The 11,217-nt window shown below is 52.8% G+C and overlaps 2 protein-coding genes across 6 annotated transcripts in view; both read left to right on the top strand.

The window, feature by feature from the left end:
* The first annotated feature begins 353 nt into the window (after nucleotides 1–353).
* On the top strand, nucleotides 354–5,793 carry zc3h14 (zinc finger CCCH-type containing 14). 5 transcript variants are annotated; one of them, XM_019885050.1, is made up of 18 exons: nucleotides 354–431; nucleotides 643–685; nucleotides 1,030–1,144; nucleotides 1,226–1,266; nucleotides 1,393–1,516; nucleotides 1,832–2,135; nucleotides 2,212–2,378; nucleotides 2,467–2,567; nucleotides 2,657–2,736; nucleotides 2,782–2,794; nucleotides 3,218–3,283; nucleotides 3,476–3,602; nucleotides 3,788–3,999; nucleotides 4,066–4,195; nucleotides 4,334–4,473; nucleotides 4,599–4,681; nucleotides 4,981–5,087; nucleotides 5,344–5,793. In XM_019885050.1, the coding sequence occupies exons 1-18, from the start codon at nucleotides 396–398 to the stop codon at nucleotides 5,345–5,347; spliced, it is 1,893 nt and encodes a 630-aa protein (XP_019740609.1). In that variant the 5' UTR covers nucleotides 354–395; the 3' UTR covers nucleotides 5,348–5,793. The 5 variants fall into 5 exon arrangements, with proteins under 5 accessions (XP_019740609.1, XP_019740606.1, XP_019740607.1 ...); XM_019885047.1 differs by having other exon boundaries at nucleotides 2,657–2,794; nucleotides 3,224–3,283; XM_019885048.1 differs by having other exon boundaries at nucleotides 2,657–2,794; nucleotides 3,788–3,966.
* Nucleotides 5,794–7,892: 2,099 nt separating this feature from the next.
* batf (basic leucine zipper transcription factor, ATF-like) overlaps nucleotides 7,893–11,217 on the top strand; it is a 6,413-nt gene continuing 3,088 nt past the window's right edge. The window contains exons 1-2 of the mRNA XM_019885056.1: nucleotides 7,893–8,190; nucleotides 9,430–9,534. Of these exons, the coding sequence (XP_019740615.1) occupies nucleotides 8,125–8,190; nucleotides 9,430–9,534 (171 nt within the window). The 5' untranslated portion in view covers nucleotides 7,893–8,124. The remainder of the gene's footprint in view (nucleotides 8,191–9,429; nucleotides 9,535–11,217) is intronic.

Below are 11,217 nucleotides of genomic sequence, written 5' to 3'. Positions count from 1 at the left end.
TATATATATATATATATGGCGATTTAAAATGTATCTTGTGTTAAGTTTCTTTTTTGAAGAGTTTTTGGAATAGTGGAGGGACAAAAGACGACCTAATAGCTCGGGTTACGTTTCTCTCCTGCCGCTTCCGCCCTTGCCTTCCCGGCTTCCGTCTCTGCTCACGTGACTCCTTGCGTCTCTTTCAGGGCTGCTGCTAGCTGCCTGCTACCTCAACTCAACTGTATTTCTCGAGCACTTTCAAACAGCCATCGCTGCGTACAAAGTGCTGTACATGGAGCAATTTAACATACACAACAAACAGTAAAGCAAATCGGTCATCAAAACAGAAGAAAGCACCGAACAGCAAAACCTCGCCAAAACCTTCCTGTCGTCCGCTTTCCGTCTGCCGTCCCGTCATGGAGATCGGGGCAGAAATCAGCAAGAAAATAAGAGTGAGTCGCACCGACACACGGCGTGTTCGCGGATTTTTCGAGCCTCAGCGCAATTACCGGCTAGCTCGCCGAGCAAAAATAGCAACATGGCGTTCGCGTCGCTTGTCGGGGTGTTTGCCCACCGCGGCGTGGCGCACTTTGGGGAAAGGGTAAAGGATGAATCGGGGCTGCGCTTTGTCCACTTCTCTTGTGCCGTTCTCCTGTTTTGCAGGCTGCGATCAAAGGCAAGCTTCAAGAGCTCGGCGCCTACATTGGTAAGTAGTCGCGCCGCGGCGGTTCAAGACGTGTTGGTCGGTAGGGATGACGTCAGTAACCGACGCTCACGCCGCGGCGCCTTGCCCTCGGTGTATTTGAAAACACTTGATTCCACGAGCGCTCGGTCACGTCACAGACTGGCGAAAAGTTGCGACGACGCACGTTGGCGTCTCTCGCCCGTTCCGAAATGAAGATGGTGGATCCCAGAAAGACCCCCCACGTGCCCTGAACTTATGACCAATGGCTATATCTTGTGAGCCCAACGATAATTGCATCGAAAGCGTGACGGTGGATGAGCCCGTTGCGGACTGAGGGCTCGCGAGACGCCTTTTTGTCATTTCAGACGAGGAGCTCCCGGATTACATCATGGTGATGGTGGCCAACAAGAAAACCTCCCAGCAGATGGCTGACGATCTCTCGCTTTTCCTGGGCAACAACACCATCAAGTTCACCGCGTGGTATGACGACGACGACACAAATTGGTTGGTTGTCGGCGCGACGGCTTGCCTTGTTGAATAACACCCCTTGGTTCATTTGAGGCTGCACGGCGTCCTGGAGAAGTTAAGAACCGTCGCAGTGGGTAGGTCAGGCGCGTTCTCCTTTTTCCCCCGCTCCCTGTCGGCGTCCCTTCATTTCGCTCCTATCAGACAGCTGGTGCGTGCGGACTCCACCCGAGTAACGCGACGGACGGATTCATGCGTTGCAGAGCCTGCCGTCGGGAGGCCCGAGCAGCAGTCGGCCGGCGGCGCGCCTGCCGCGAGGGCGGAGGATCACAAGCCAAACTCCCGATCTGATAGGACGGAACTGCGTGGCTCCGCCCAGGAAAGCAGGTGATCGGGAAATATCTTGACCGATGATTTGGAGCCCCTCTCGGTCGCAAATCACGCTCGCGCGCGGGCCGGCCGGCTTAGCCGCTTCCAGCTCCTGGTGTCGCACGCTAGGCCACGCCCCCCTTCACAACCGCGGATGTTTGTATTGGTCATCGCGGAACGCACGACACACATCCATCACTAGTATGACAGTAAATAGTCATTCCACTTCATAAAAGCAGGTTATTTCTTTGCGTTTTTTTTTTTATTTTTTCAATAACCAACGAAAGGTATTTCTTGGAAGAACTAAAAGGAATGTCAATGATTTGCTGTCAGGAGGGCCAGCGTGGAGAAGGGCTCCTCCCGCCTGACGTCCGCCGTCAAGCCCCTCATGGAGCTCCTCCCCTCCGAAGCGGTCATCGACATCAAGCCGGAGACGGACGACGACTTCGGCGAGGACCCCGCGGAGGCGGCGGTCGCCCAGAGGGGAGCTCGCGGCCCCGCCGGCCGACCGTCCGTGGAACTCTACAGGGCCGGCCAGAGCAAGCTGAGCAACGCGGCGCGGGCGGCCGAGGCGCCGTCCTACGGGAGGCATCAAGAGAGCAGGAGCGGCAGGACCTCCAGAGGCGGCTCCGGCAAGGTACTGCGAGGGATCGACTGAGCAACTGCCACAGCAATGATGAAAGCGCACTCAGGGTGTTGTCGCCATTCTTCAGGAGGAGTCATCCCGCAAGCGCAAGGCGCCCATCGTGAGCTCAGTGGTGCGAGTGAACCGCGACTCAGACAGGGAAAGCGACGACATGGACGAGGACGAGGAAGACGCCGGTTACGCCGGCCGAGGCCCGTCCAGTCGGGTGCTGCTGCCGTCCAAACCGGAGCGCAAGTCGGTCTCTCTTTCTCTCTCTGCTTGGCTGCGTTGGGCCCGATGCGGGAATGACCCGCTTCCCTTTGCGCCCGTCGTCTGATTTCAGGCCGTCCCTCCCGCCGGCCAAGCAGGCCAACAGGAATCTGATCTTGAAGGCCATCTCCGAGGCGCAGGACTCCATCAGCAAGACGACCGGCTTCCCGAAACGTACGTGCGCCCCGCCCGACTCTCCGTCACACGCGCCGCGCCGTTCCGCTCCTCCCCCGTTCACTTGACTGCCACGGTGCCGCCCGCAGTGCCGCAGAGGCAGACGGTTCCCGTGGCGCCTCGAGCCCGCCCGGCCAGAGGCGACGAGGTGACGGCCGCCGTCCTGCGCGCCTTCCCCACCGGGGGGCAGTCTTACGCACCCGAAGAGCAGCCGGACGGAGCTCTCGGTACGTCGGTCGGCTCGTGCGCGACATGCGATCGGAGCCTGCGCCTCGGTGCTTTGGGACGACTTCACCGAAGGCGTTTTGTCGGATATTGGCAAAAAAAAAAAAAAAAAAAAAACAGCTTTTTATGTCGAAAGCAATGTCATACTTTAGCGCCATCCTGTGGCAACTTAAGGTATTGCCGCCTGCCATCTTGTTTTTAATTTAATTATTTTTTATTAAACCATCAGAACACCATATTTGGTCATGAACTGGATGAAGGGGGTTATTTGTATTCCATTTTCAATCACAAGAGTCAATCATGGAAGTCTGGCATCCCACCTTCGCCCCGGGTGCCATGATTGACTCCCGAAATGAAGGAGAAATGCTCACAAAATGAACGCAGCACTTCTAAAACAAGTCAATGAATGTCCCGTTTGTCCTCAGTTGCAGCCCGATCTGTGGCTTCGTCGGACTTGGCGCAGCGCAACCGCGGAGGCGCGAGTGACGGCCGTGAGTATTGTTTTTTCGCCTCGATACGTTGCAGCAGAGCAGCGTGGGCCAGTGGTCAGCCTGGTCTCGCACCTGTGTGCGCGCCGCTCCCGTGTTCTCCCCCTCTCGGTCGAAGACCTTGAATTTGTCCGGCGGTGCCCCCGTCCGCGATCGGCGGTTGTTTCATCAACGCGGTTTCCGCTTTCTCCGCAGCGAGCGACGCCACGAAGCGGCTCGACACGCGCTCCTTCATCGTGAGTCGCCCGCAGCCGGACGGAACCGCCAGTCGGCAGCGGGATCGCAAAGAGGAGCTGGCCCGACCGCGCACCGTGCAGGCCAGGTGCGCGCACCCTTCAGACGCTCTCCTCTTGTCGTCTTTGCCCTTCCCGGAAATGACCTCCTTTTGGCTTTTCGGGTGGGCTCGGCGAGACTTGGGAGATTCCTTGCGTTCTGAAGTGAATCGGACACGGCCTTCGCTTTTGTCTTTTTTTCTTTGTCACGCGCGGGCTTCTTCCTTTCCGCCAGCAAGGAGAAGGAAAGCTCCCCCAGCCCCAAGTTCATCGTGACACTGGAGGGCGTTCCGAGCCCGCTGGAGAATCTGGCTGAGTCGGAAATGGAGCTGGAAGACGTCAGGCCGCCCCCCAAGGCCGCCAAGTCCAAAGTCGGCGTCCTCCAAAGGCTGCGTGGGGGCCCCTCGCTGGCAGGTCTGGACATGCGCCCGATGGACACTTCATTAGGTACATAGGCGCGAGCTCGCGAGACGCGACGTCCCTTCGGTCACCCCCCAACGTGTCTGTGAACAGAGGAAGCGGAGAGCTTTGACGCCGACTCGGCGCCTTCAAAGAAGCCGAAAGTGATGGAGCGCTGCAAGTTCTGGCCGGTGTGCAAGAGCGGAGACGGGTGTCCCTATCATCACCCGACGAGACCTTGCAAGTGAGTGCTTTCACAAGAACAAGCCTTTGTGTGGGCTTTTTGTTCATGGGAATCGGCAGAGAACAGTCTTGGCCATTTTTTTTTTCCCCCCTTCCTTTTTTGGCATCGAAAGAGTTACATGCTGCGTTTGTGCCGCAGGACATTCCCCACGTGCAAGTTTGGCGACAAATGCCTTTTCGTCCACCCCAACTGTAAATACGACGCCAGATGCAGCAAGCCCGACTGTCCTTACACCCACGTGAGCCGCAGGGGTGCCTTGGCGCCGCCCCCCAGGCCAGGTGCTCGACCCTGATGTGCCGTAACTCCCCAAAACCAACTTTTGTGTGTTTGGAACGTAACAGCGGTGACCTGCTTTTTTTTTTTTTTCTTCTTGCTTTGTTTGTTTGTTTGTTTTTTTACACAGTGGCCCCACCGGCGCAAACAGTGAGCATGTGCCGCTTCTTCCCCCAGTGCAAGAAGATGGACTGCCCTTTTTATCATCCCAAGGTAACGCGTGCCTTTCTTACTGCGTGCCAGTGAGAGCGCTATGACGGAATTTGTGTCTTAACCGTGATACGTCGCGCCTCATTGGCAAGTCAGCACAGTTTTGGAGTAGAAGATACAGAGTAGGGCCTGGCTGAATCTCAGCTTGTCATGTTGATAGTGAGGCAAAGAAATGGCCGCTTAACGAGCCATGCCGTGCGTCCGGAGATTTATTTTGCCCTTGTATTTTGAATTATTTTTTTTTTAATTTTTTCCCCCCCCCCCCCCCCTCCATCCTGGAATGGATTTGCGTTTCCCGGCAGCCGTGTCACTTTGCCAGCCAGTGTAACCGAGACGGCTGCACCTTCTTCCACCCTAACGCGTCTGTGCCTCCCAGACACGCCCTGAAGTGGAGCAAGACACAGAGCAGGTGGTTGGTTCAAAGTTGAATGCAGTCCGTCACTGTCGGGCGGAAAAACCTCACATCTCCAAATATGCTCAATTTATTTTTCGCAAATCTATACTGTCGGTTTGTCGCCTCGTGATGTTTTTCCGCATTATCAACCAAATGAAAAGTTTTCTCGTCGTCGAAGGTGGTGGAGATGTGAGAATTCCGCCCAACAGAACAATATGCATTGAAGACACTTTTAACACAAAAAGTAAACATTTCTCTTTCTTTCTCCCAGCTAATGAAATCTCGACTCCTCTCCGAGACAACTCCAGATGTCCAGTGGATTAATTTGTTGTTGTTTTTCTTTTGTTGTTGTTAGTTGCTTTGTTAAAATGAGTGTTTTGTAAGTTGCCAGGCCTTTTTATTTTGCCAAAGTTTCCAGGCCATTAAAATGCAACGAATGAAATTTCTGCTTTCTTAACTCGGTTCAACTTGTATGTTTTTTTCTGTTTTGTTAACATTGCACATGATGCAGTTGTGGTTTTAGTGGGTTCGTAAATTGATAATGGGGGGGGTGAGCATTTTGTGTACTTGTCAGCCCCATCCTATTGGAAAATGTCTTTTTGTTGACAGTGCAGTCAATGCTAAAACATTTTGTGTGTGTCGGAATACGAATAGCACCATTTTGTTCTCCGTATGTCATTTTTATCAACGTGTCGGTACAAGAATTCCATCTTACATTGAACAAAATGTGCTCCCACTCGTCTTTTGCAAAAAAAAAAAAAAAAAAAGCTCTGGTTATGTTGTTTCCCCACAGATTTGAACTTGAAGAACACGTGGACACGTGAGTTGTTTTGACATGTGTACTGTAAAATTTTAATTTTAATTTTAAAATCTAAGCATACCCGGAATTAGCTAGCGTCCAATGAAAATATTTGCTAACGTCCACCCGAAACTACCTGAGTTAGTTTATAAAATTGTTAAACAGAATGATTAATTCAATTATAGTTGTAAATGTATCATTTCAAATAAACCTAAAAAAATATACTTATTCGCGACTTATTGTTGAAAATTCCAACAGCCTAAATCTACATACAAAAAGTTGATTTATAATGCTGATACTGTTGTTGTAGGCTTTATGGACGTTTTGCTGTCATGAGCTTTCTCGGCCGCCGTAGCCGTCAAATGTCGTTCAGAGACAAGCAAGTTACGTGAATTCTGAGGTGAAAGGACCCCCCCCCCCCCCCCATTCCCACACCATCTTGTTTTTACTGACGGTAGACATCGGAGAGGTAGTTGTGGTTTCCTGTTACGAGCCCCATTCATGCCGTTACGGAAGGGAGGATCACCCCCTGACGTCACGACTCGGTGTTCGGTGAGCCAGAATGTTTTCGGTTCGAACCCCGGCACCTGTTGTTTCCAAATCACTTCTCCGAATGATTCCGTCAAGCTGTATGAGCTGCCTAACAACACCGCACCGCTCAACCGCCGCAACTCAACGAATCACGCTTTAAAAACAAACCAAAAAGTTGCTAGTAGCTGTTGGCCGGCAGAGGGCGCCAAAGCTCACCATTTTTTAAAATTTTTGTATCGGGGTCACCATCGCAACCCAGCCACAAACTACTTATGAGATGTTACGATTTCTCAGTCGAAGAGACTGTTTTAATTGACTTTAAGGTTGAGGGTTGTACCCACAAACTCTTCGCTTCACTTTTTCCACCTGTGGTTTTCGAAACAAGCGCCCCCTTTCTGAGGGGTTTTCCCAGCATGTAAAACACACACACACACACTTTGTCTGATTTGAGTGTGAGGTGACATTAAGAGCAGCTCCGTTGTGCGTTCAAAGAAAATGTTTTTTGTTTGTTTGTTTGTTTTTTAGCGCAGCGACTCCACTTTTATTCCTGTTTTTCTCGTTGCCCAACACTCAGTATTTGTATTGTTCCCCGCGTCATTGTTTGTGTAATCATCGTTCTTGGAGTATGTTGGGAAAAGATTGCCTGTGTCCATGCGCTGAAAAAAAAAAAATCCCTCCGATGATGGGACATGTTTTTGTGTAGGAGGGCTGTTACTTCTGCCAAGCAAAGCTGTTTGGCTCCTCTTTTTTTTATCATGTTCTCACTATGCTAAACGCTGCTTAACCTGCTAGCATTATTGATCCATCGCGAAGGTAAAAATGTAAATGCTACAAAAAAAAAAGTCTAAAAACACAAATCAATGTCAAAACAAGTTGAACAAAATCTGTTGTGACCTTTCCAGTTGCTGGATTTCAAGATTGAGGGGAGAATCGCATGTCATCACTGGTTTCAATCTTTTGTTGGGGGGTCATCGCAGGGCTTTCCCACACTGCCATTATGGGGCACTCTAAAGGAGCCACGTCAGCAAAAGTCCCTTTCAACCCACCTTAAGTTCGACTGTTTAAAAAACAAAACTGAAAGTCCCCCACCGCATCATTTAAGTCTTGTATCCTTCGTTTGACCAAAAAGACAAAAGAGAGGGAGAGCCCAGCGAGTCAAATGCGCACGCTGGAAACACGTGCCAAGATGAAGGAGGCGGTCCTCCCCGCGACCGGCTTTGGGATGCTCGTTTGGTCCCCTTGAGACTTTGTTCGAAACGTCTCGTTGCCGCCGGGTTTCGGTCGCTCAATTTCATCCCTGACCGAGCATTAGGCGCGCGCGCGGTTTCGGCTTTGAGAAAAAAAAAAAATCAACATACAGCGAGGAAGGGAAAACTTTTTTTTGTCTTCATCTCACAACATTGCAACGCAGAACGCAGAAGGTACTTTCTTAACGTGAGTAATCGTGATCTCTTGTTCACATTCCAGCCCTTCACCACTTTTCTCCTTGTGTTCTTGTGACCAGAAACCTCATCGGAAGAGCCGCAGCGCCAGTGAGCGACGGCGAGAGTGAGAGGAGGCGGAGTGTGTGTGAGAGAGAGAGAGAGAAAAAAAGAGGCAAGCGCGACCCTCGGCGAGTGGCACGGCCAATTCTTGTCAGCGCCGCGGCCGAATCTCTCACGCACGCGAAGCGCAAGTGGCCGCAGGAGGAGAGGCGTTTTGCCGCCGCCGCCGCTCGTGGCCATGGCTCAGGGCTCCGACAGCAACGACGCAAGCTACAGGTCGCCGTCACCCGCCGGAGGCAGGCAGGTAAGGCCGGCTGGCTTCCTCCTCCTCCCCTTTGCCGTCTCGGCTTCTTCTCGCCTCGTCCTCGCCATCAGCACGCGTTCACACATGCGCACGCGGGACTCGCCTCCGGCCCAGCGTGGGCTTCTCTTTGCGCGTGTGCGTGAAGCGGCACAAAGTGCCAAGAACACCAAAGTTGTCGGGAACACTTGGGCTGTGCGTGTTTGTGTGTCACAGAGTCATCCTCTCCCCCCCCCCCTTCCTTCCTTTTGTGTTGATGAAGCCGCACAACCAAGTTGTTCCACTTTCAAATGAAATGATTTGAAGAGACGACTGACTTTCCACTGTGGGTCTCACGTACACCCGTGCAACAAACGCAAGCAAAACGACTCCGGAAGACCCGAAAGCTCTGAAGGAGAGCCTGCCGCAGGCTCTCCAAAAATCAGAGTCAGTACGAGACTTCGGCGGGGCTTTGAACTCTCCGCCGCGGAAACGCAACCCACAACCGGTTGACTTGCACCTCGTTGGAAGTTTTTGGCCTTCAAAATCATTGTCAAAGCATCGCAAATGCGCAAGCGCCACGAATGGGGACGGGCCGCGTTTGACGTCGCATTCCGAAGGGTCCTCCGGCGTGCGCAAAAGTGGCTTTGGATCCTTGTTTGTCTTTGAAATTCTCCAATTGGAAATAAATTAAAGGGCTCCGTCCGAAGTGTTGCCACCTCAATGAACTGTCCAGGTGATGTTCGGAAGGCATTCAACGTTCCTTCCGCTCAACACAAATGGACGACAAACCAAAGTCAAGACAAACAACAACAGAAAAAAAAAAAAAAAAAGACTCCCTCACAGTAACGGAGGTCATTCGATGTACCACTTGTATTCTCGCTAATGACTGTTGGGTGTGCGCTTTTTAAGGGGGAGGGTGACGTCAGAAGCTGGAGCCGAGGTGGCTTTCGTGCGAGCGTCTGGGCGTGAGTTGCGGCCTACGGCAGCTTTCGGTTAGGCCAAGGTCACGCCGCCGCACCTCAGGTCCCCGTAACGGCTCATTTCCATTTTACAGGCGCGCTGTCTGAGTCAGTCTCGTCAGCTCTCAGGCGACGCAGAGCGGTTGATTTGGGCGTAGGGGGGGGGCGTCTGAAAAAAAACAAAAAAAAACAAAAGTCCTCCCCTTTCTGAAAGCATGCTCGTCTCCATCCCTTGTGCTCGGCCGATGGGCAGCTCGGGGGAGGCTTTTCTGACATCTCTTCCAACCCGGTCTGTGCGCAGAGCTCGTCGGACGACGTGAAGAAGGTGATGCGGCGGGAGAAGAACCGCATCGCGGCGCAGAAGAGCCGAATGAGGCAAACTCAGAAGGCCGACAGCCTGCACCTGGTGAGACCCGCGAGTGTGTGCGTTTCCGCGTCCCGCCGCTGACGACGAGCCAACCGGCCTGGGCGCGAGGGGGCGGAAAGGGGGACCGGTCCCAAGAGTTTGCGAGGGGGGCGTCGCAGCCAACTTTCCAGCGATGCCAAACTTGACCCGGCCTCGTAATAAAATGACACGGACAGAAGTCAACAGGGAGCAACGGCAAGCGGGGAGGGTCGATGAGGACCGTCGAATCCGATAAAAAGCACTTCAAAATAGGTGACTCTTGCTCAGCGTCCAAGTAGCAAATGATGCTGTTGTTTTTTTTCTTTTCTTTCCCGTCTTTACATAATGCTACCTGACCATGTGGCGATGGATGTGTCATGGCTTCTGTCGGGCGGCACACTCGGCCGCCGCTCGCGGTGTTTGCGCGAATAAATTAGCACGTGTGGGCATCAGCCGCTATTCAGCACCTCCCTCGCAAACTGCAACCGAGTGAGAAGCGCAGAGTACAAGCAGGGCCCCGCAGAGTTCAGCGCGAGACCAAGCGTGTTTACCAAATGACACGGTTAGCGTTGTATGGTTAGCGCTTGAATTTCACTTGATGGCCAATCCCGCGTTCAAGGGCCGCACGGCAGACTGCCGGCGTTGCCCCAAAAGCATGTGGAAATGTTTCAATGAAAGCCGAGAGCGGTCGCGCGCTCGCCAACAAAACCTGCGAGTCCATCCTCGAATGTTAACCGTCGGAAAATGCTAAACGCTAGCCAACGAACTTGCCGTCGAAAAGTATCGAGTTGCGCCGGCCCTGGCTGGAGTGTTGAAGGCGGCTTACTCACTAGTGCCCCCTTGAGGTTAATGTTTAGCGTGCTAGTCTGTAGTTAGCAAGCCAGATCCAGTCGTACACAGAAAGGAGAGACACGCTATTGACATCGGCAATGCTAACAGAAAAAAAAATATCCAACTACTTCTGGCGACCAGTTTGGGGTGTCGTCGCGACCCCGCACCGGATCGGTCGCGTTGAGGATGGCGTGACCATGATATTATTTTCTAATGATTCCTTTCAAGGGTGTCGTCATTGATGTCTTTGAATGTTTCGACAAACGTGCTTTTTCAACGTAGCGCAGTGTGGATTGCCCCCCGTGCGGTTTGACTCGAACTCCCCGCCCCCGAGAAATGTTGAAGGCGGCTTACTCACTAGTGCCCCCTTGAGGTTAATGGTTAGCGTGCTAGTCTGTAGTTAGCAAGCCAGATCCAGTCGTACACAGAAAGGAGACACGCTATTGATATCGGCAATGCTAACAGAAAAAAACATATCCAACTACTTCTGGTGACCAGTTTGGGGTGTCCCCGCGACCCCGCACCGGATCGGTCGCGTTGAGGATGGCGTGACCATGATATTATTTTCTAATGATTCCTTTCAAGGGTGTCGTCATTGATGTCTTTGAATGTTTCGACAAACGTGCTTTTTCAACGTAGCGCAGCGTGGATTGCCCCCCGTGCGGTTTGACTCGAACTCCCCGCCCCCGAGAAACAGGAAGGCGTATTTTCCCCCTGTCGATGGCAAGCGTGGCCGTTTTCCGTCACCGCTGCAGTACTTTTCTTTTTGAAAGCTCGCGTCATGGCCCGCTGCAGATGAGGCAAGAGGGCAGCCGCTTCTGGTAAAGGCGCAGCGCCACGCAGCGAGGCGGCCGGCCCGGCCCGCCCGCCCGC

This window comes from Hippocampus comes, unplaced genomic scaffold (assembly GCF_001891065.2).
Source record: "Hippocampus comes isolate QL1 unplaced genomic scaffold, H_comes_QL1_v1.1 scaffold144, whole genome shotgun sequence".
Classification (NCBI taxonomy): Eukaryota; Metazoa; Chordata; class Actinopteri; order Syngnathiformes; family Syngnathidae; genus Hippocampus; species Hippocampus comes.
The sequence above is the reverse complement of the archived record's forward strand: the minus strand, read 5'-3'. Positions and strand labels throughout refer to the sequence as shown.

Coding starts and splice junctions, on each gene's coding strand:
- zc3h14 (XM_019885046.1), top strand. CDS start 396: ATGGAGATCGGGGCAGAAATCAGCAAGAAAATAAGA. Junction 1,145..1,225: donor ACCATCAAGTTCACCGCGTG/GTATGACGACGA, acceptor GGTTCATTTGAG/GCTGCACGGCGTCCTGGAGA. Junction 2,795..3,217: donor GCAGCCGGACGGAGCTCTCG/GTACGTCGGTCG, acceptor GTTTGTCCTCAG/TTGCAGCCCGATCTGTGGCT.